At 42.9% G+C, this 24,509-nt stretch overlaps 1 protein-coding gene and 1 pseudogene across 2 annotated transcripts; both read right to left on the bottom strand.

Annotated features, from left to right (window-relative positions):
* Nucleotides 1–3,574: 3,574 nt before the first annotated feature.
* Nucleotides 3,575–6,146, bottom strand: LOC134348783 (gamma-crystallin S-1-like; annotated as a pseudogene).
* Nucleotides 6,147–18,913: 12,767 nt separating this feature from the next.
* Nucleotides 18,914–21,690, bottom strand: LOC134348455 (gamma-crystallin S-1-like). Of its 2 annotated transcripts, none has more exons than XM_063051871.1 (3): nt 21,682–21,690; nt 21,338–21,584; nt 18,914–19,179 (listed from the first exon to the last, which is right to left on the bottom strand). In XM_063051871.1, the coding sequence occupies exons 1-3, from the start codon at nt 21,688–21,690 to the stop codon at nt 18,914–18,916; spliced, it is 522 nt and encodes a 173-aa protein (XP_062907941.1). The 2 variants fall into 2 exon arrangements, with proteins under 2 accessions (XP_062907941.1, XP_062907940.1); XM_063051870.1 differs by having other exon boundaries at nt 18,914–19,189; nt 21,342–21,584.
* Nucleotides 21,691–24,509: the final 2,819 nt, after the last annotated feature.

Genomic DNA, 24,509 nt, shown 5'->3' with positions numbered 1-24,509 from the left:
AGCTGGAGCAGGTAGCTTCTCGGACCGGGCAGCGTTTCTAGGGTGCTTCTCCAGTCCGCAGAAGTAGCACTTCGTGCACTCATGACTGGCAGCAGCCGAGGTCGATTCGCCGGCGGGTTGTGGGGTCTGCAGCGCCCACGAGGCCATCGGGGGATCGTGTGCCTGGAGAGCCTCAGAGTTATGTACAGCGGCCTCCAGCATGTCGGCCAGCTCGATCGCTGAACTTAAGGTAAGATCGGCTTTTTCCAACAGCCGCTGGCGCACATACACTGACCTAGGCCCCGTGACGAAGGCGTCTCTCACTAGGAGCTCTGCATACTATGCCGCCGTCAGCTCCTGGCAATTGCAGGCCCGCTCGAGTGTCTGTAGGGCTCGGACGAACTCAGCACTCGATCCTCCGGGCCGTTGTTGCCGTGTCACTAAGCGGTACCGAGCATAGACGCTGTTTATTGGCCGCAAGTATTGTCTTATGAGGGCACTCATCGCGCCATCGTTGTTCGGCTGGTCTCTGATCAGTGAATAGACCTGTGGACTGACCCTGGCGAGTAAAACTCTACGCTTTGCTACGGGATCGGTCACTTTAATCTCTTCTAGGTACGCTTCGAAGCAAGCCAGCCAGAGTTCGAAAACGTTTCCAGCTTCAGGTGTTTGCAGATCGAGGTTTAATTTGTTGGGTCAAAGTACATGTTCCATGCTTTAAAATGTACAGCGAATAAAATTGAAGCACCTTCAATAACTCCAAAAGACTGAAGTTGGGTAAAATACTGAAAGGCTTTTATTCGCTGTACAATACGACCTCCACGGTGAGTGTCTGCCCCCGGACTGAGGGGGAGGGGCAAGGCGAAACACCTTTATACAGGATTCTGTGGGAGGAGCCACAGGGGCAGTCAGCAGAGGGGCGTGTCCAGACAGTTAACCCAGTTACAACATATATATATGGTTTACCACATGCTATGTGCATAACTCTCAGAACAAACCAAATACAAGCTGAATATAAAATGTTTGTCAATATTAATGCAGTATCAAAAGTCTCATTAAGAAGAAATAATGTTTATTTTCCTTTCTTTGATCTGTAATGAGCATGCATCAAAGCTTATAGTGTCACATTGACATTTCTTCTGATATATGTGTACAATATCAGTACTACATAGAAGTGATATTATTTTTCAAATTACTTTTTAAAGGATTAATATTAATAATTTTTAATGTTTTCTAAAGTGCTTCATTTATTTCAATATAATACCCTGATTAAAATTGTATTTCTACTGCATTGCTGTTGGGAACTTTATTTTAGCAGTTTTTTGCAAATGCACTGTGGTCTGTTAGTTTCGCGTTATTGACTAGTGTCAATAAACTAGTGTCAGCTGAGATAAGGAGCATTTGTTCAACCTAGGAAGATTGTGTCAGCCAATCGGGGGGGGGGGAAGGGGGGAATGCCATAGAACATTTGAGAGAGCTGGGCGGGATCAGATTTCTGGTTTGGAGGTGCAGAGAAGAGCACGAGGGAAGGTGCTTGGAGGATCTCACCTGACGGGGAGACCCCATTGTAAGAAGTGCTTTGTGCAGACGAGTGGTTCAAAGGGGGAAGTGCCAATACCCTTGATTTAACTGGGTTATTGAAAATGGTCTTCGAGGGAAGTTGGAACCGTGTCCGGTGTCCTTCAAACAGAATGTGGGTTTAGCATGTGAGCTATTGAGCTGCAGCATCCCAACTACTGCAGAAATTAGCTCCCACGTTTATGAACACATTTAGACTAGTTTAACTGTACCGGGCGCCCTTTTCTACCCCCCCCCCCCATTATCTAGTTAAAGTTGAAACATCTGTAAATGAAGAGATGAAGCTGAGTACAGGGCTACGGTAGGAAACTTTGTCACATGGTGTGAGCAGAATTATCCGCAGCTTAATGTGAAAAAGGCTAAGGAGCTGGTGGTAGATCTGAGGAGAGCTAAGGCACCGGTGACCCCTGTTTCCATCCAGGGGGTCAGTATGGACATGGTGGAGGATTACAAATACCTGGGGATACGAATTGTCAATAAACTGGACTGGTCAAAGAACACTGAGGCTGTCTACAAGAAGGGTCAGAGCCGTCTCTATTTCCTGAGGAGACTGAGGTCCTTTAACATCTGCCCGACGATGCTGAGGATGTTCTACGAGTCTGTGGTGGCCAGTGCTATCATGTTTGCTGTTGTGTGCTGGGGCAGCAGGCTGAGGGTAGCAGACACCAACAGAATCAACAAACTCATTGGTAAGGCGATTGATGTTGTGGGGATGGAACTGGACTCTCTGACGGTGGTGTCTGAAAAGAGGATGCTGTCCAAGTTGCATGCCATCTTGGACAATGTCTCCCATTCATTACATAATGTACTGGTTGGGCACAGGAGTACATTCAGCCAGAGATTCATTCTACCAAGATGCAACACAGAGCATTATAGGAAGTCATTCCTGCCTGTGGCCATCAAACTTTACAACTCCTCCCTTGGAGGGTCAGACACCCTGAGCCAATAGGCTGGTCCTGGACTTATTCCCTGGCAAAATTTATATTACTATTTAATTATTTATGGTTTTATTACTACTTAATTATTTATGGTGCAACTGTAAAGAAAACCAATTTCCCCTGGGATCAATAAAGTATGACTATGACTATGACTATGAAATAGACTTCCACTTTAATTTTATGCTAGTGTAAGGTCTGTTATTTCCTGGCGACCAATAACTTTGCATAGAGTAACATTTACCCAGAATTCACCATCAATTCTGTTCCCTCATCGTAACATTCCAACTTTCCTGTTTGGTTGAACCCAAATCATCCCGATCCTAGATGTGAGTTGCTTATTGAAGGTGGCCTTCCCATGGTTACCCATGCAAAACTGAGCCACGTGGCTGTTATCCAGAGTTAGCTAACAAGCCTGCTTTATTACAAGCTGTAGTGACAGGTTACATCAATGGCTCTCTAATGCTTTAATTAATAATAAAACAATAAATGAGCAACAGAACTCATCTTTTTTCCATATTATTGTTATTGATTAATTAATCAATGATAATCTCTGCTCAAAATTACCATGGCATGCAAGAAAATTGTTTGGAATTTTTTGCCAATTTGTGGACATGCTCTCAAAAACATACTCAGCCCCTGGCCAAGGGAGTAGATTAGTGGGCTGAGGATGCCACTTTGTTGGGTAACAGAGTTGAGGATAATCATATCAGGGGGATTGCTGCCTGCTGCCTGTTGGTCAGAAAGTCAAGGATCTATTTGCAAAAGGAGCTGCTTACAAGCAAAATTACAAGCAGGAATAAAAGCTGTCTTGGTAAGAAAAAGTCCCGGAGAAAAAACTTGCTTCCATGTAACCTGCTTGTAGTGATAAGACAACATTGTCTCTTAAGAACACAGGTTGCTAGTTCCACTGAAAGAGGCCACCAGAAATCAACAAGCAATTGTTTTTATTAATACTTGTGCCATGCCATCGATACTTGTGAGATCCACCAATGTTTACACTTTTTGTAAAGATGCGGAAATAAGTAGCAATATAATAGAAATATTTAATTGTAGTGACAAATAAGCTTTATAAAGACAGACTAGAAGTTACTCAAGCACTTGAAAGAACCAATGGTTGAGTTGTAGCTACCCCAGTCACTGTATCTCTGGTATTCCCCGGGTCTCAGGAAGTACTGTCGGCCTCTGTAGTTGGGATGTTCAGAGAAAATCCAGTAGCCATCCATGACCCGACAGGAGTGGATGTCACGGTAACGGAATCGATCGTAGACAGAGGGACAGTCGTCCATGAATTCCATCATCTGCCCTCCAACGTCAGGTCTCTCTTAAACCCCCACCCTGTAGTTTACTCCTCTCTGCGCATTTCAAAACAGAGATGCAGAGAAATTTCTTTGGCCAATGGGTGATGAATTTGTAGAATTTGTTGCCACATGCAGCTGTGGAGGCCAGGTCATTGGGCATATGTAAGGCAGAGATTGATAGATTCTTGATTGGACATGGCATCAAAGGTTATGGGGAGAAGGCTGGGAACTGGGATTGAGGAGGAGATAGAGAAAAAGGATCAGCCATGATTGAATGGCGGAGCAGACTCGATGGGCCAGATGGCCTAATTTTGCTCCTGTCTTATGATAATAGAAAGATGATTGTAACTGGAATCAAGCACAAGGTGAATAGACATAACCCAATAAGGAAAGAATAAACAGCTTAATTTATGTTTGCTTGTGAATGCTGTTTATGTGATTGTATGTGCCCGTGATGCAGTTGCAGATTTTCTATGCACGCATATAGGGTACATATGATAATGAACTTGACTGACCTTGAAAAATCCATAAGGTGTAGGAGCAGAATTAGGCTATTTGGCTCTACTTGTTGAAGTCATCTACAAAACTACAAAAACTGAGATAATCTGCTGTGCGGGGTGGTGAAATCAGATTTGTCAATGGTCAGATGCTTCAATTGTAATGAAATTCTGAATATTTAATTAGTCTCTGTAGGTAAAATGCAAAGGGCTTGCAGAGGGATCATGAACAATAAGATCAAAGCTGAAACCATCTATCAGTTGAACCAATGAATTTTATTTAAAGCTTGGTAACAGTGTGCACTGCCATATAATTTTGTTTTATAAATGAGTGAAATACACACAGTGACCATTTTATTAGCTACACCTGTATACTGGCTCATTAATGTAAATATCTAATCAGCCAATCATGTGGCAGCAACTCAATGCATAAAAGCATGCAGACATGGTCAAGAGGTTGTTGCTTAGACTAGAATGGAGAAGAAATGTGATTTAAGTGATTGTTATTGCAGACTGATTGTTGGTGCCAGACAGGGTGACTTGAGTATCTCAGAAACCACTGATCGCCTGGAATTTTCATGCACAACAATCTCTAGCGTCTCTAGTGCAAAAAACGCGAAGTATCCAGTGTGCACCAGTTCTGTGAGTGAAAAAGCCTTGTTAATGAGAGAGGTCGGAGGATAATGGCCAGACTGGTTCAAGCTGACAGGAAGACAAAAGTAGCTCAAATAACCATGAGTTACAACAGTGGTGTGCAAAAGAGCATTTCTGAATGTACAACACATCGAACCTTGAAGTAGATGGACTATTGCAGCAGAAGTCTACAGACATAAACTCAGTGGCCACTGCCGCTCATTGGATGTTTTCATATCTGAATGCTTTTATACTGTCAGTATCTCCAGTTAAACTCTGTCTTTTTGTGTGTTTCCCCCAGCCGTCATTCTGTGTTTTTGTATTGCCATGGGCTCTTGTTTGTTTTCATGCCCCATGTGCTCCTGTCCCCGCCCCTGCTCTACTCCGGCCCCTGTATTACTGAGTACTCCACCCTCACCTGTTTCTCATTATTACCTGTTTTGCTGCCACCTGTGTCCCATTGTGCTCCACCCATCATCTGCCTCTCTGTTTATTGCTCAGTGTATTTTACTCCTGTGTTTTCACCTGTTTGTTGCCAGATTGTGCCAGTGAGTTTTCCTGATTCTGATTTTAGGATTTCTCTGGATTTTTTGATCTCTGCCTTAACTTTGATGCTGACTTTGTTTGCCCCTCTGGATTCGTTACTCAATAAATATCATGGTCTGCACAGTACTTGGCCTGCGATTGGCTCCCTGCTCCAGCGCCGTGATATATACATTGAGTTGCTGCCATGTGATTGGCTGATTGGATACTTGCATTAACAATCAGCTGTTCAGGTGTACCTAATAAAATGGCCGCTGAGTGTAGATGAGCTAAATTTACCAACTCAAGGATCAATATTAAGTACTGAATCAGTCTGGAATATAGCACATCAAATGATAACTCTCAGACGGGTAACTGCGACAGGACCTGATTGTGTCACTGAAACCCATCCAGCGCTGATAGTCAGGATACTCTCCCCTGCTCAGGACATACTGGTATCCCATGTAGTTGGGTCTCTCGTACAACACCCACCAGTCACCGTCAACACGGATGGAGTTACAGCGGCTGAAGTAAGGGGAGAGGTCGGCACAGTCGGAGCTGCACTCATAGTGCCGACCCTGGAAGTTCCTGTCCTCGTAGAAGATGATCTGTGAGAATATACAGATTTGAAAATTATTAGTTTCTCAAACCAGCAGATATAAATCATAATAGAAAGCATGAGTTGCCCTTGCCTTTCCCATTTTGAGTTCAGTTAGGTTGGGAACCAACTGGACAGTTCACTGTTCCACGTAGTTTGGTGTCTATATACTGAGCATAAAACGGCCTCTCTTGGCTATTCTTTTGTCCTTACAATGAACCACTACTGAAAATAAGGAGAAAAAAAATTAAAACAGACATTGCAGTTGTCGGAAGAAAATTACTCAGGTAACACCATCAGTTCATCAGTTCTTCCAATTTTGTTTGCAGGTCATTTTGTTTGTAATTTGAACAAAGCAGTCCTGGAACATTCACTGTTCTGAATTGCGCAGTTCTGTTTCATAAGGTCTGGTGGGATGTTGTTGAACGTAGATGATGACATGTTTAACTGCAGCAGGTTCCTTTACTTATGAATTTGTATATGACATGTTCTTCATATTACTGAGTAGATTCTGGATTGAAAAGGTTCAAAATGATTTATGAGCACATGGCTGGGATAGGATAAATGATTGTTTTGAACTGGTCAAACAGATAAAATTGCAGAAATAACTAATTTTAAAATAAAATTTTGTGTCTGAGGGGTAGTTTCCCTCCCACCTTTAGCCTTCCCTTCATACTTTGGCCTTTTTGGAACTGAGAATAATAAATTTCCTGGACAGATTACTTCAGAGATGACAAAGTATGTGTACACATCTTTCCTCATGACATTAGTTCATTAAATCATTGGACTCTGGCATAGGGCCAGAGGACTGGAAAATTGCAAATGTCACTCCACTCTTTAAAAAAGGAGGAAAGCAATAGTAAGGAATTTATAGACCAGTTAGCCTGACCTCAGTGGTTGGGAAGATGTTAGAGTCAATTGTTAAGAATGAGGTGATGGAATACTTGGTGACACAGGACAGGATAGTACAAAGTCAGCATGGTTTCCTTCAGGGAAAATCCTGCTTGACAAACCTGTTGGAATTTTTTGAGGAGATTACAAGTAGGATAGATAAAGGGGATGTAGTGGATGTTGTATATTTGAACTTCCAGAAGGTCTTTGAGAAGGTGCCACACATGAGAGAACATAAAAACGGACTGTAAAAGCTTTTATAGATATGTAAAAAGGAAAAGACTGATAAAGACAAATGTAGGTCCCCTGCAGACAGAAACAGGTGAATTGATTATGGGGAGCAAGGACATGGCAGACCAATTGAATAATTACTTTGGTTCTGTCTTCACTAAGGAGGACATAAATAATCTTCCAGAAATAGTAAGGGACAGAGGGTCCAGTGAGATGGAGGAACTGAGTGAAATACATGTTAGTAGGGAAGTGGTGTTAGGTAAATTGAAGGGATTGAAGGCAGATAAATCCCCAGGGCCAGATGGTCTGCATCCCAGAGTGCTTAAGGAAGTAGCCCAAGAAATAGTGGATGCATTAGTGATAATTTTTCAAAACTCATTAGATTCTGGACTAGTTCCTGAGGATTGGAGGGTGGCTAATGTAACCCCACTTTTTAAAAAAGGAGGGAGAGAGAAACCGGGGAATTATAGGCCGGTTAGCCTAACGTCGGTGGTGGGGAAACTGCTGGAGTCAGTTATCAAGGATGTGATAACAGCACATTTGGAAAGCGGTGAAATGATCGGACAAAGTCAGCATGGATTTGTGAAAGGAAAATCATGTCTGACGAATCTCATAGAATTTTTTGAGGATGTAACTAGTAGAGTGGATAGGGGAGAACCAGTGGATGTGGTATATTTGGATTTTCAAAAGGCTTTTGACAAGGTCCCACACAGGAGATTAGTGTGCAAACTTAAAGCACACGGTACTGGGGGTAAGGTATTGGTGTGGGTGGAGAATTGGTTAGCAGACAGGAAGCAAAGAGTGGGAATAAACGGGACCTTTTCAGAATGGCAGGCGGTGACTAGTGGGGTACCGCAAGGCTCAGTGCTGGGACCCCAGTTGTTTACAATATATATTAATGACTTGGATGAGGGAATTAAATGCAGCATCTCCAAGTTTGCGGATGACACGAAGCTGGGTGGCAGTGTTAGCAGTGAGGAGGATGCTAAGAGGATGCAGGGTGACTTGGATAGGTTGGGTGAGTAGGCAAACTCATGGCAGATGCAATTTAATGTGGATAAATGTGAAGTTATCCACTTTGGTGGCAAAAATAGGAAAACAGATTATTATCTGAATGGTGGCCGATTAGGAAAAGGGGAGGTGCAACGAGACCTGGGTGTCATTATACACCAGTCATTGAAAGTGGGCATGCAGGTACAGCAGGCGGTGAAAAAGGCGAACGGTATGCTGGCATTTATAGCGAGAGGATTCGAGTACAGGAGCAGGGAGGTACTACTGCAGTTGTACAAGGCCTTGGTGAGACCACACCTGGAGTATTGTGTGCAGTTTTGGTCCCCTAATCTGAGGAAAGACATCTTTGCCATAGAGGGAATACAAAGAAGGTTCACCAGATTGATTCCTGGGATGGCAGGTCTTTCATATGAAGAAAGACTGGATGAACTGGGCTTGTACTCGTTGGAATTTAGAAGATTGAGGGGGGATCTGATTGAAACGTATAAGATCCTAAAGGGATTGGACAGGCTAGATGCGGGAAGATTGTTCCCGATGTTGGGGAGGTCCAGAACGAGGGGTCACAGTTTGAGGATAGAGGGGAAGCCTTTTAGGACCGAGATTAGGAAAAACTTCTTCACACAGAGAGTGGTGAATCTGTGGAATTCTCTGCCACAGCAAACTGTTGAGGCCAGTACATTAGCTATGTTTAAAAGGAAGTTAGATATGGCCCTTGTGGCTACAGGGGTCAGGGGGTATGGAGGGAAGGCTGGGTTCTGAGTTGGATGATCAGCCATGATCATAATAAATGGCGGTGCAGGCTCGAAGGGCCGAATGGCCTACTCCTGCACCTATTTTCTATGTTTCTATGTTTCTATGAGGCTGCTTACCAAGTTAAGGGCCCATGGTATTACAGGAAAGTTACTAACACATTTAGAGCATTGACTGATTGGTAGGAGGCAACAAGTGGGAATAAAAGAATCCTTTTCTGATTGGCTGCCAGTGACCTGCGGTGTTCTACAGGGGTCAGTGTTGGGACCATTTCTTTTTATGCTGTATATCAATGATTTAGATGATGGAATAGATGGGTTTGTAACCAAGTTTGAAGATGATACGAAAATTGGTGGAGGGGAAGGTAGTGTTGGGGAAACAGGTAGGATGCAGAAGGACTTAAACAGGTTAGAAGAATGGACAAGAAAGTGGCAAATGAAATACAATGTTGGAAAATGCATGGTCATGCAGTTTGGTAACAGAAATAAATATGCAGACTATTTTCTAAATGGGGAGAAAATCTAAAAATCTGAGATGCAAATGATTGGGAGTCCTTATGAAGTACACCCTAAAGGTTAACTTGCAGGCTGAGTCAGTGATGAGGAAGGCAAATGCCATGTTAGCATTTATTTCAAGAGGTGTAGAATACAAGAGCAAGGATATGATGCTGAGGCTTTATAAGGCCCTGGTGAGAACTCACCTTGAATATTGTGAACAGTTTTGGGCCCCTCATTTTAGAAAAGATGTGTTGGAGAGGGTCCAGAAGAGGTTCACAAGGATGATTCCAGAAATGAAAGAGTTATCATACAAGGAATGTTTGATGTCTCTGGGTCTGTACCCTCTGGAATTCAGAAGGATGAGGGGGTATCTCATTGAAACATTGAAAGGCCTAGACAGAGTAGACATGGAAAGGATGTTTTCCATGGTGGGAGAGTCTAGGACAAGAGGGCACAGCCTCAGTATAGAGGGGCGCCCTTTCAAAACAGAGATGTGGAGGAATTTCTTTAGCCAAATAGTGGAGAATCTGTAGAATTTATTGCCACATGCAGCTGTGGAGGCCAGGTTGTTGGGTGTATTTAAGGCAGAGATTGATAGGTTTTTGGTTGGACGTGGCATCAAAGGTTACGAGGAGAAGGCCGGGAACTGGGGTTGAGGAAGAGAAAAAGAAAGGATCAGCCATGATTGAATGGTGGAGCAGACTCAATGGACCAGATGGCCTAATTCTGCTCCTATGTCTTATGGTCTTATGGTCTAATTCTACCTGTCACATGCTGTCAGCCATCCAGAGTAGTGGGTAAAATAGAAATGATCGCAATTCATGCTTCTATTTTCTGTGTTTGATAACAAGAGTCAATATTTGATTAGGGTCTTATTTTTTCTGGAAATTAAATTGAGAGCAAAATTCATAGATGCCTCAAAGCATGCCAAATATGGTATATACTGTAGGGATAAAGATAAGAACAGGTTGTCACCTAGCATGGACAAGATGGTGAACCGGGAAAGGCAGAGCTGAGAGAGTTTGCAATGAAATCTCTTAAATGCCTTACAAGCAGAATGAGGAGGAATTTCTTTAACTGGAGGGAGATGAATATTTGGAATTCATTGCCATAGATGGCTGTGGAGGCCAAGTCATTGTGTGTATTTAAAGTGGTGTTTGGTGGGTTCTTGATTAGTAAGAACATCAAAGTTTATAGGGACAAGGCAGGAGAATTGTATTGAGAGGCAAGTTAAATCTGCCATGATTGAATGGTGAAGTCAACTTGATGGGCTGAATGGACAAATTCTGCTCCTAAGTCTTATGGTTCCTCTTGGTTTAGGCTTGAATTTGTTAATCCAACTTAAATATTCATTGCACAAACACCAATAATTCAGTAGCCATTGCTTTAATACAATTAACAATCACAGTAGTTGAAGATTGATTGCTTTCTGTAGGATTCTGGCTTCTGACAACCCAATGACCTCATGCCCAAACCTTGTTACCCATTCCCTACAAATCCCATTTATCCTTCCCACTAAGAATCTTTCCATATAAAGTTGCTGAGTGACTTAATGCTCAGAAAGTGCCATTAATTGATACTCATCCTTGACAAATTTCTAAGCTTTGGTCTATTCAGTATCTCAATATGTAACAGTGCAAAGCACATTCAGAATACTGTATTTGATTCATTTATTCATCACATACTCTTGCCCTTGCTGTCCTGTCATGGGCAAAGTAAAATGCAGCTCTTCATATTTTGACACGTATAAAGCTGTGATAGTTAGATTTCATTCTAAGTTGTGAATGACTTAAATTGAAAATATAACAAAGCAAGTTCTAGTAGAGTTCAATACGGATAATTTAAAGTGATGCTTTTGGGTAGAGTAATATTGGAAAAGCATAAGCTTTCCTTGCATTGCAAAAGGCAATTTGGCCCACAGAGTTTAAACCATCTCTCAGAGTATTCCTATGAGTCCCATTTTGTCATCAATCAGAGGCAACACATCCCCTTCCTCCGTTCTCATTTCACACTCTAGGATGCAGACCACCAGGTGCCGGGGACATGTAAATCTTTGGTGCCAGACGTTTGCATGGCATCATTTCCCTAGTGGTGAGATTGATTTGCTTTCCTCCCTCCTGATGCCTGTTATTCTGCAATGAATACAAATACGAAATACTCATTCAAAGTTTTAACCTTATTATTTCCTGGCATTAATTCCCCAGTCTCAGTCTTAGCACCAATGTTTACCAGTACTTTTTTTTATATACAGTATATGTAGATGATGGCTCTTACTGGCAGTTGATATACTATACTTTTTTCCAGGTTACATTTTAACTGAACTTTTTAAAGTATTCTAATCTACTGAGCTTTTTAGCCATTTGTTAGCAATCTTCTGGCATACCCTAAACTAGTAATCCTCTTCCCAATTCAACTCCCTCATTTCCATTAGACGAATCCTTCTCACGGAGAGGCTGTTTCTGAATGGACTATATTTTCATGGAGTTCAATGAAATATCTCCCTAAATCAGCTGGCAAATCTAGCAGGATTAGGGAGCGATGGTTGAAGAGGGAAAAATATACAGGAAATGCTGGAGGAACTCAGTACATCGGGCAGGATCTATGGAAGGAAATGAAGAGTTGAAATGAGGTTTATTCATGGCAGGAAAGGAAAAAGGAGGGGATTCTAAGGGACAGGATCTATTTACACTTGGAAAAGAAAGCAACACACACAAAATGCTGGAGGGACTCAGCAGGCCAGGCAGCACCTATGGGAAAAAGTACAGTCAACGCTTTGAGCCAAGACCCTTCGGAAGGACCCTTCGAAGGGAAGATTTAAACTTCCTCAGGGAAAGTAAAAGACTGATAAGGGGTAGTCACCTTGGCAGGAAGGAAACATGAGGGGATTCTAAGGGTAGGCTGGACTCCTTTCCACAGATACTGCTGACCTGCTGAGTTCCCCAAACATGTTTTGTGTGTTGGAAAGACAAGGACTGATAATGGATAGTCAACATGGCTTTGGGTATGGGAAAATGTGCCTCACAAATTTGATTGAGTTCTTAAAGAGGTAACAAGATTGAAGAAGGTAGTGCCTTGTGGTAGGCTAGTCTGGAAGGTGATCTGGGGAGAGCTAGTCAGCCAGTTACAAAATAGGCTTGGTGCAAGGAAACAGAGGATGGTAGTGTACAGCTGTTATTTGAATTAGAGGCTTGTGACTAGGGTCATGCTGTAGAGATCGTGCTGGGTCCACTGTTGCTTGGCAGCTATATTAATTATTCGGGCGAGAATGCAGGTAGCATGGAAAGTAAATTTGCAGATGACATTAAAAATAGTTGTGTAGTGGACAGCAGAAAGGTAAACTGAGATTGCAATGGATCTAGAGCAACTGGAGAAGTGGGCCATGGAACATAAAATGGAACTTAACTCAGACAGGTGTAAAGGGTCATTACGGTCAGTTAAACTAGGACAGGACTCAAACAATAAATGGCCGAGCTCTGGAGAGTGCTGTGGTATAGGGAGGCTGGTGGGTACAGGAACGTTGTTCCTGGAAAAGCCGTGACACAGATAGACAAGTTGATGAAGAAGTATGGCAAGCTTGCATTCATTCTTTAAGGCATTGAGTACAGGAGTTGAGACATAATATAACAACTGTACAAGATGTTAGTGACACCACACTTGGAGGATGGCGTCTAGTTCAGATCACCGAGCTGTAGGAAGGATGTCACTAAGCTGGAAAGAGTGCAGTAAAGATTCTTCAGAACGTTGCTGGGATTGGAGGGCTTGAGTTACAAGTAGAGACTAGATATGATGAGATTTTTTCCCCCTGGAATGTAGGAGGCTGAAGGGTAACATAGAGCTTTATAAAATCCTGAGGGGCACAGACAAAGGTGGAAGTTTCACAGTCTTTTTGCCCGGGTTGGAGATATAAAACTAGAAGGCACAGATTTAAATTGAGAGGGAACAGATTTAATAGGGACCTGATGGGCAATTTTTCTTCATAAGTGGCTGTCTGGAACAAGCTGCCAAGGGAAACTATTGATGTGGGTGAATTACTATGTTTCAAAAACATTTGAACCGCTATATGGAAAGAAAAAAATGAGAGAGAAATAGGACAAATGCAAGGAAAAGGGACCAGCTCGGAGAGATATCTTGCTCAGTATGGGTGATTTAGTTAGAACGACCTGCTTCCATGCTGTGTAGCTCTGTGACTCTATGGCTAAATTAAGAACGGCATTCACTGAATAATAAATTGTTCAGATGAAAGGCCGGTTAAAACAATTACATGTATTCCAGCAGTATCCTCCAGGCATTATCATGGCTTTTGCTTTAAGAACCATTCAATGAATAATGCTCAGCTTTGATCAAGGCACGACTGAGCAGGAGCGTGGACGTCAGTGATTTAGACCTGTGGGAAGAATTTAAAAGGAGGTCATTTTTTCTTCAGCGGTTTAATCGAGGCACAACTGCGCAGGCGCTTGGATGTCAGCAAGTTAGACCAGCGGGAAGAATTTTAAAAGAAAATAGCTTTATAGAGCGGGCACTGCAGTAGAGGGAGTCAGAGTAGGAGGGCTTTAGCTCAACAGGGCTTCGGCAACAACAGGTCGAGGCGAGGTAAATTACTTGTGAAGAATAGGATTAGAAAGTATGTCTGTGAAGCCAGTGTCCTGAACTGGCTGTCAGATGTGTGATGTTCGGGAGACTCCCAGACTCCCGGATGGCTACATCTGTGCTAGGTGCATCAAGCTGCAGTTCCTTAGTGATCGCGTTAGGGAACCGGAGATGCAGCTCGATGACCTTCGTCTGGTCAGGGAAAGTGAAGAGGTGATAGAGAGGAGCTATAGGCAGTTAGTCACACCGTGGCCTCGGGAAACAGATAAGTGGGTAACAGTCAGGAGAGGAAAGGGCAAGAGTCAGATACTAGAGAGTACCCCTGTGGCTGTCCCCCTTAACAGTAAGTACTCCTCTTTGAGTACTGTTGGGGGGGGGGGTGGGAACGACCTACCTGAAGGAAGCAACAGTGGCCACGCATCTGTCACAGAGTCTGGCCCTGTGGCTCAGAAGGGTAGGGAAAGGAAGCGGATGGCAGCAGTGATATGGGACTCTATAGTTAGGAGGTCAGACAGGCAATTCGGTGGATGCAAAAGAGAAGCACAGATGGTAGCTTGCCTCCCAGGTGCCAGGGTCTGGGATGTTTCTGATCACGTCCGCGATTTCCTGAAGTGGTAAGGTGAACAGTTAGAGGTTGTGGTACATATTGATACCAACGTCATAGGCAGGAAAAGGGAGAAGGTCCTGAAAGCAGACTACAGGCAGTTAGGAAAGAAGTTGAGAAGCAGGACCTCAAAGGTAGTAATCTCGGGATTGCTGCCTGTGCCACACGACAGTGAGTATAGGAGTAAAGGTGGAGGATAAATGTGTGGCTAAGGGTTTGGAGCGAGGGGCAGGGATTCAGATTCCTGGATCATTGGGACCTCCCTTGGGGCAGGCGTGACCTGTACAAAAAAGACGAGTTGCACTTGAATCACAGGGGGATCAATATCCTGGCAGGGAGGTTTGCTAAGGCTAATGGGGAGAGTTTAAACTAGAATTGCTGGGGGGTGGGAACCAAACTGAAGAGACAGAAAAAGGGGCAGTTGGCTCGCAAATCAAGAAAACTTGTAGACAGTGTGAGAGGGAGGTTAGGCAGGTGATAGAGAAGGAATAAACTCAGACTGATGGTTTGAGATGTGTCTATTTTAATGCAAGGAGTATCATGAACAAGGCAGATGAGCTTAGAGTGTGGATCAGTACTTGGAGCTATGATGTTGTAGCCATTACAGAGACTTGGATGGCTCAGGGGCAGGAATGACTGCTTAGAGTTCCAGGCTTTAGTTTTTCAGAAAGGAGAGGGAGGGAGGCAAAAGAGGTGGGAGCATGGCACAGCTGATCAGAGATAGTGTCACGGCTGCAAGGAAGGAAGAAGTCATGGAGGGATTGTCTACTAAGTCTCTGTGGGTGGAAGTTAGGAACAGGAAGGGTGTTTCTTATAGACCACTCAATAGTAGCAGGGATATCAAGGAACAGATAGTGAGACAGATTCTGGAAAGATGCGATATTAACAGCTTTGTCATGGTGGGAGATTTTAATTTCCCCAATATTGATTGGCATCTCCCTAAGCAAGGGGTTTAGATGGGGTAGAGTTTGTTAGGCGTATTCAGGAATGTTTCCTGACACAATATGTAGATAAGCCTACAAGAGGACAGGCTGTACTTGATCTGGTATTGGGAAATGAACCTGGTCAGGTGTTATGTCTCTCAGTGGGAGAGCATTTTGGAGATAGTGAGCACAATTCTATCTCCTTTACCATTGATGAAGGTAGAGCAGTAGATGCAGTGTATATGGATTTCAGCAAGGCATTTGATAAGGTACCCCATGCAAGGCTTATTGGGAAAGTAAGGAGGCATGGGATCCAAGGGGACCTTGCTTTGTGGATCCAGAATTGTCTTGCCCACAGAAGGCAAAGAGTGGTTGTAGAATGGTCATATTCTGCGTGGAAGTTGGTGACCAGTGGTGTGCCTCAGGGATCTGTTCTGGGAACCCTTCTTGTTGTGATTTTTATAAATGACCTGGATGAGGAAGTGAAGGGATGGCTTAGTAAATTTGCTGATGACACAAAGGTTGGGGGTGTTGTGGATAGTGTGGAGGGCCGTCAGAGTTTACAGTGGGACATCAATAGGATGCAAAACTGGCTGAGAAGTGGCAGATGGACTTCAACCCAGAAAACTGTGAGGCGGTTTATTTTGTTAGGTCAAATATGATGACAGAATATAGTATTAATGGTAAGACTCTTGGGAGTGTGGAGGATCAGAAGGATCTTGGGATCTGTGTCCATACACTGCTGTGCAGGTTGATAATGTTGTTAAGAAGGCATACGGTGTATTGGGCTTCATCAACCATGGGATTGAGTTTAAGAGCTGAGAGGTAATGTTACAGCTATATAGGACCCTAGTCAGACCCCAGTTGGAGTACTGTGCTCAGTTCTGGTCACTTGTGAAAGCTATCGAAAGGGTGCAGAGGAGATTTACAAGGATGTTACCTGGATTGGGGAGTATGTCTTATGAGAATAGGTTGAGTGAACTTGGTCTTTTCTCCTTGGAGTGAGGGAGGATGAGGGGTGACCTGATAGATGTGTATAAAATGATGAGAGGCATTGATCGTGTGGATAGTCAGAGGCTTTTTCCAGGGCGAAATGGCTAGCACGAGAGGGCACAATTTTTAGGAGCTTCGAAGTAGGCACAGAGGAGATGTCAGAAGTAAGTTTTTTATGCAAAGAGTGGTGAGTGCGTGGAATGGGCTGCCGGTGACTGTGGTGGAGTCGGATACAATAGTGTGTTTTGAGAGACTCCTGGATAGGTTTCAAGGGTTTCAAAGGTAAATGTCGGATAAATGTATACAATATACAAACAACACACACAAAATGCTGGTGGAACGCAGCAGGCCAGGCAGCATCTATAGGTAGAGGTACAGTCGATGTTTCAGGCCAAGACCCTTGAATTTCCAGCATCTGCAGATTTCCTCCTATATACAATGTACATCCTGAAATGCTTTTACTACGTAACCACCCACAAAAGCAGAGGAGTGCCCCAACGTTTGAATGACAATTAAATGTTAGAACCCCAAAGTCCCCCGCCCCAGCTCCCCTCCCTCCCACACATAAGCGGCAGCAAGCAATGATCCCCCCCTTCTCCCACCAGCAAAAAAAAGCATCAGCACTCTCCACCGAGCACTCAAGCATGCAGCAAAGACACAGACTTGCAGTACTCCAAAGGCAATGCATTCACCCAGTATCCAACATACCACATATTCTTCCCAATAAGGGAGAAAGAGATGCCTCCATTTCAGAGCGAGAGGGGAGACATAACAAACAACCTGCTGGTTTACAATGTTAAAAGTCTGTTACGTCGCTTTTTCCGAGCTCTGTGCCCAAAGATCTCAGGTCTCTGAGCACACAGCCAAAGATCTCCTGGCTCCCACGACACACCAGTCTGTCGGGACACCGACCTTCGATCCGCCAGTCTCCAGAGCCCCGAGATCCTAGGCCTCCAAAGGTGAGCCGAACTCTCAGGCCGCACCCTTGTCATGTGGGATACCGGCCAGTCGTGAAACCCTGAGAGCGGGTTCCATTGTCGCAAAGAACTAAAGTCAACGTATAACTCCAGGTCAGGATCTTCAAAAGAACCCTGAATGGGAAAAATAGAGATATTGAAGATGGAAACAGAGCTGTTTCTGAAGATGCAAGCAAACGAGTTGCTATTTAGTGCCACCTTGACTAAATTTATTTTGACTCATATTCATGTTTTAAGTTAATTCACCCAAGTTTGGGGTAATTTATAAAATCATCATTAAGATTTTTTTAAAGTTTTGATGATTGAAATATATTTCTGCCCTCCGGTGTACATGGAGCTTAGAAAAATAGAGGGCTATGGGTAATCCTAGGTAATTTCTAAAGTAAGTACATGTTCAGCACAGCATTGTGGACCAAAGGGCCTGTATTGTGCTGTAGGTTTTCTATGTTGCTATGTTTTCCAAGTCAGGAATCAAACTGAATTCAGCTCCAAATAGGCTGATAGGGTTCACCATCTGAACATCGAGGTGGCACTACATTTTAGGGGTGGTGTTTTTGCATGAGACATTGGACCAGGCAGCACACACATCGCTTAACCCCAACACAGGGCCTTGAGTGCAGGAGCAATTCTGGGTTGTGCTGGGGTGTGGGAGGGAGTAGGGCATGCATTTTGCACCTGGATTCACAGATTTATGGAAACTGCAAGTGGCAATCTCATTCATTTAGCCTTCCTACACAGATAAGTGAAAGAAGGTGTTTCTTATTTTTTAAATTTATTTTGACTCATATTCATGTTTTAAGTTAATTCACCCAAGTTTGGGGTAATTTATAAAATCATCATTAAGATTTTTTTTTAAGTTTTGAAGATTGAAATATATTTCTGCCTTTCTAACTATGTCTGATTGTCAGAGGATTCGCTGCCACTAGGGATGCAAGCAGCCAAACCTCAGCTGGAGTTGCCTAAGGACTTGATACCACTCAGACTAGGCACCTTCTTCCTGAGTGAGTGCTTTAGCTTTCTGAGAGTCGTGCAAGCCATAGAGGGTAGTACAACTGTGGTGGGGGAGGGGGAAGGGGCTAAAGGGAAGGCATGAAAAGCAAGAATGAAAGAGACCAGCAACACAAGACTTGGCTCTGAATCCAAGGGCTACTGTGTCAGATAACATAGACCCCACATCAGCTAGTGAAAAAAGCCTGGTAGGTGGATCCTTCGTGCTTAATTTAATAATTAAAATTGCCTGACTTCAGCTAAGCAGAGGAGGATGCTTTTCTTTGTGAAGTAGATATCATTGTTATTTCAGAACTTTCATCTGTAAACAATAAATGGAAACTCATGAGAATAGTGAAGTGAATAATGCTTTATTATTCTTATTTCAGAAAGGTAAGATCATTCTTTGCAGCAATAACCTAGAAGTCCCTCATGCGCCTGAAAGACCCAATGGTTGAGTTGTAGCCGCCCCAGTCACTGTATCTCCTGTATTCCCCAGGTTTCAGGAAGTACTGTCGGCCTCGGTAGTTGGGCTGCTCATAGAAGATCCAGTAACCATCCATCACCTGACAGGAGTGGATGTCACGGTAACGGAAACGATCGTAGACGGAGGGACAGTCGTCCATGAATTCCATCATCTGTCCTGCAAAGTCAGGCCTCTCGTAAATCCTCATCTTGTAGATGCCTCCACGGTACTGGAATAGAAAGAAGAGTATAATTGGGCTGATGCTAAGAATAATCTATTCCAGCTTCCAGATGAAGCAGCAGGACAGATGGGGTTGGAAGACTAGGGTGTAGATAAGTTTCTGAACCCCAAGAGACGGTGCAGTAAGCTCTGTGGAAGCAATTACTGTTTGAAAGCCGATGTCAGCATTTATTTCACACATGACTTAAACGAGAAAAGCAAAGAATTGCCAAAAAAATCAAATAAAATCATAACAAGGTGGAAAAACCTGCAGGCCAAGCGACAGCTGTGGAGGGAGCAGCAGTTAATGCTAATTGGATGTTAAAGGGAGAGGGATAAAAAGAATAAAGAAATGTCCATAATAGGTTGGTGAAGAAGAGAGGCTGAATGCTGCAAGTGATGATGCTACAGAATGAGGAAATGTGGTGAAGCCTTGATGGTCTCTCTCCAATAGAGATGAATAGGGCAGACGAGAGAGAAAACAATATCAATAGAGCTGCAGATGGCTGGGAATCTGAAATAAAGGAGAAATCCAGAGAACTCTAATGAATGCTGATGACACAAAGGTTGGGGGTGTTGTGGATAGTGTGGAGGGCTGTCAGAGGTTACAGCGGGACATCAATAGGATGTTAAACTGGGCTGAGAAGTGGTAGTTGGAGTTCAACCCAGAAAAGTGTGAGGTGGTTCACTTTGGTGGGTCAAATATGATGGCAGATATGATAGTATTAATGGCAAGAATCTTGGCAGTGTGGAGGATCAGAAGGATCTTGGGGGCCAAGTCCATAGGACACTCAAAGCTGGTTGACTGTGTGGTTAAGAAGGCATATGGTGTATTGGCCTTCATCATCCATAGGATTGAGTTCAAGAGCTGAGAGGTAATGTTACAGCTATATTGGACCCTGGTCAGACCCCAGTTGGAGTACTGTGCTCATTTCTGGTCCTCACTACAGTAAAGGTGTGGAAACTATAGAAAGGGTGCAGAGGAGATTTACAAGGATGTTGCCTGGATTGGAGAGCATGCCTTATGAGAATAGGTTAAGCGAACTTGGCCTTTTCTCCTTGGAGCGATGGAGAATGTGAGGTGACTTGATAGAGGTGTATAAGATAGTGAGAGGCATTGATCGTATGGGTAGTCAGAGGCTTTTACTCAGGGCTGAAATGGCTAACACAAGAGGGCACAGTTTTAAGGTGCTTGGAAGTAGGTACAGAGGAGATATCAGGGGTAAATTTTTATGCAGAGAGTGGTGAGTGTGTAGAATGGGCTGCTGGTGATGGTGGTGGAGGCAGATACAATAGGGTCTTTTAAGAGACTCTAGGATAGGTACATGGAGCTTAGAAATTAGAGGACTATGGGTAACCCTAGGTGATTTCTAAAGTAAGTACATGTTCGGCCCAGCATTGTGGGCTGAAGGCCTGTATTGTGCTGAATCAAGACTTTCTGTTGATAACCTTTCATTTGAACTGATTTGTTCTGATATGTAAGAGGAGAGGTTGGTTGTCTGAAATTGTTGAATTTAGTATTGACTTCTGAGGGCTGTAACATGCTAAGCCAGCAGATGAAATTCTGTTCCTCTGCAAGTTAAAGCGTATCAACCTGAGAATGCCAGAACTGCAGAGTATTTACAGACTTCCTGCTTTAATTTCAGACTTCCTGTATCTTTGCTTCAGGGACTGATTGATTGATTCCATTTTGGAACATATATTGAATAAGTTGATTAGTGATATCTAATTCTCAGATTCAATTTGATGATATTTCGCTCATTTAATTTTACAGTTATTTTTAGCATAGGTGAAAGAATTGTGAAAGGTGAAAACATGTTACCAATCTTTCTGTAGATGATCCACTTACACTCTGTACTCCAATCAAGTAATTCATCTTTCAGTTATACATAATTACTGAGACAATTTATCAAATGGTGCTTCAGCTTTAGTTATGTGCTGACCACCTTTCCTGTAGATACTAAATAGAGAACATCTTGCTGCAGGATCTGTTCTATTATAAAGATGAGGTTAATTAGATCTATCACTTACAACTACTAAATACATATAGAAACATCTAAAATCTTTTCACAGTTGATAAAAAGAAATGAAATATCAAGCAATATGTCCTTTCCTACTCTTCATTCTTGATTAAAACATAAAAACCAAAAATAGGAACTTACAGAAGGGTAGCTGCGACAAGATCCAATGCAGTCACTGAAACCCATCCAGCGCTGGTAGTCAGGATACTCTCCCCTGCTCAGGACATACTGGTATCCCATGTAGTTGGGTCTCTCGTACAACACCCACCAGTCACCGTCAACACGGATGGAGTTACAGCGGCTGAAGTAAGGGGAGAGGTCGGCACAGTCGGAGCTGCACTCATAGTGCCGACCCTGGAAGTTCCTGTCCTCGTAGAAGATGATCTGTGGGAAGAAATTGGTTTATAAATTAGTAGGTGCACTAACTAGCAAAGATACTCTAAAAATGTTTAATACAGTTCTTAAACAAAATTGCCCTTACCTTTCCCATTTTGAGCTCGCAGTTGACTGAGTGACTGAGCGTGTGTAGCACTGCCTTGCACAGCTGGGTATTTATATGCTGAGCAGAAAGGCTAACTAGGCTGTACTGTTGTTATTCTAATGAGTCAGGATTGAAATTCAGCAGATGCTGTATCAATTAAATGCACGTGAGAACTTATAGTGCAAAAACTCTTGAAAGACTCCTGATTTGTCACTGATTCTTTTTATTTTGCTGTCTTGTCACTTTATTTGTTGATGATTTACAATGATCACTCTACATTATCCAAAGTGATGATTTTGCCTGACTGCAGAACATCCTGGCATCCTTTGAACTCGAAGTGATATGTGGCAGCTGTCCCTCACACCAAACACAACCTTGCCAATATATCCACCTGTATGAAATCTTACCAGGTCCCTTGACTGTATGTTGTGATTTCAACCTTGAGACTTCTGTAGAGATTACTGTTGGTGGGAAAAGATGTGACCGTGATGTATTGGACAGAGTCCACTACTGTCTGCAGCTAACTACATTACTGAGTATTCGATTGCCATACCAGACCATCATGTAACCTTGCAGGACACTTTCAATAATATATCTGTAGAAGTTTGTCAGAAGTTAGAACTTTACTCTAAAGTGGATATCTTTGTCCTAATTTTGTTCTTTCTTGTAAAAACTGTATTTAATTTAAAAGTTTCTTGTGATGCTATGTGCTTGTGATTCTGCTACAAGTAAGTTTTTATTGTGCCTGTGTATGCATGTGTAATGGGCTGTGTTGATCAGACCCAAACGATCCAAAAAATTACATGTCCAGAAGATGTAGTAATAAGTGTATAAGCACAAGAAGAGGTAACTTGAGCTGAATTTATTATCATTAAATGGAAAGCATAAGTACTCTGCACATAATACTATGCAATATGTTACAAAGATTTCCACAAACATTTCAAGGCTCCTGATTCTTAGTCACCACTTGATTGCCATTGTTGTCAGGGGACTTGATTGTTGCTGTTGTCGGGTAAGTCCAAATTCTAACTGATGAAACCACCCTATGTCCTAGGCACCAATTACAATTTCCTTGGTGTAGGTGAAGTTTTAAGAACTGAGGGAAAAGGTTCCCATTAAATAGGGGTTCCATGAGTGTAGAAAAAGCCACATAGAGACAGACAAACTCTTTGGTCTTTTTTTTTCTCATGCCATTAACGCAGCATGGTTTCTCTCATTCAAACAACTCATGCGTTCATTTACAGACATCCTCATGCCACTAGTGCCTGAAGCCAAGAAAGAATCCAGCTGCTCTCAGCAAACATTTAACAGTGTTTAACTTATACAAACACTTTACATGCTGCGAGCTCACAAAGAGTTAAGTGTCACTTGGAACTGTTCAGACTTTCATCCAATATTTTACAAAATTCAATACAACACAGCGTGAGCTTTTGCATATGAGAATAAACTCAAGTTTGGCTGTGACCACATTAAGGGACTCAGCTCATAACCTCACAAAGATGCTCATTGAAACATCAAACTCAGTGAAATGCATCATTTTGCATCAAACCAATCAGTGAGGAATGTGCGGGGCAGCCCACAAGTGTCACCATGCTTCCAGTGCTAACATAACGTGCCCACAACACACTAATCCTAACTGTATGTCTTTGGAATGTGGACAGAAACTGGAGCACCAGAAGAAACCCACATGATCACAGGGAGAATGTACAAACTCCTTCCAGCAGCAGCAGAAGCTGAACCCCAACTAGTGACTGCTTTCACTGTAAAAGCATTATGCTAACCGCTAACATTACCATGCCACAGAATGAAGGCCTTGGCAGGTAATACTTGGAAAGACAACATCAACAACCAGTAAGGCAGCCTAACACCTATAGTGCGTTTCCAGACACATTCCGCCCTCACATGACGTGCATGTGATCTCACTCATTCACAGAGTGAAAGAAGTCCACATAATAGGCAACCTTCTGCAGTATTACAGCTTCCTTCCCACAAGCACCCCAGACTGTTGTCTTGAGTGTGGACAATGAAATGACAATGAACGCTGGTCCCCACAGTGTAACCCACTGTTCATGAGTGATAATGGAGAGGAAGGAACCTGAATCCCCATCGTGACAGGTTACAATCTTGACTTTCCTCTGCTGCTGTTCTACTACTTCCTCTAGAAAGTGAATTAGTAAATCGAGGATCTGGATTAAAAATCTTTGTCAAAAGTTTGAGGAGGGTATGACAAGATTTTTGTTAACTGAAGTAGTTGCAAATTATAAAGTTTTCCTATAAAGCTGAAGCAAGTAGATCTGATAATTAATTTTAAAAGATAGGTTCGTGATGGTGCAGAGCTGGCAAGAACAAAATGGGAGCATGGGACATTACAGGTCCCTTTCACAGGGCAAGCTCAATTTCTAAAGCTTCACTTTCTATGGTTTTATTTTTTCTGAACCAGGAAGGTTTTGGCATTGAAAACCTCAGTGTTAAATGAGTGGAGGCAAATCACAGGCAATGCTGCATAATTTATGAATTGTATGTCTACTTACCTCACGTTACCACCAACTACTATCAACTTGGTACTATTTCTCAGTGAAGATCTAGCCAGCTCTCTTGTTTCCCGATTTGTTTTGGGATTCTTATTTGTTTATTAGTTTTGGTTTAGATCATAGATAAGTACTGCAACTCAAGATGCACATGGACCACAGAATCTGTGGACCAATGAGAGAATGCAAGCTGAGAGAAACCCAGGTCTTCCTGTACATTAATTATGAAAAGCTAACAGACCGGGACAGCAAGCGATTAGGAATGAGAATGGTAATATGGCCTTTATTGCAAGAGGACCT

Source organism: Mobula hypostoma, chromosome 6, assembly GCF_963921235.1.
Source record: "Mobula hypostoma chromosome 6, sMobHyp1.1, whole genome shotgun sequence".
In the NCBI taxonomy this organism is placed as follows: Eukaryota; Metazoa; Chordata; class Chondrichthyes; order Myliobatiformes; family Myliobatidae; genus Mobula; species Mobula hypostoma.
This window is presented reverse-complemented; position numbering and strand designations above follow the sequence as displayed.

Coding starts and splice junctions, on each gene's coding strand:
- LOC134348455 (XM_063051870.1), bottom strand. Junction 19,190..21,341: donor CTTGTCGCAGCTACCCTTCT/GTAAGTTCCTAT, acceptor TTTCTATTCCAG/TACCGTGGAGGCATCTACAA.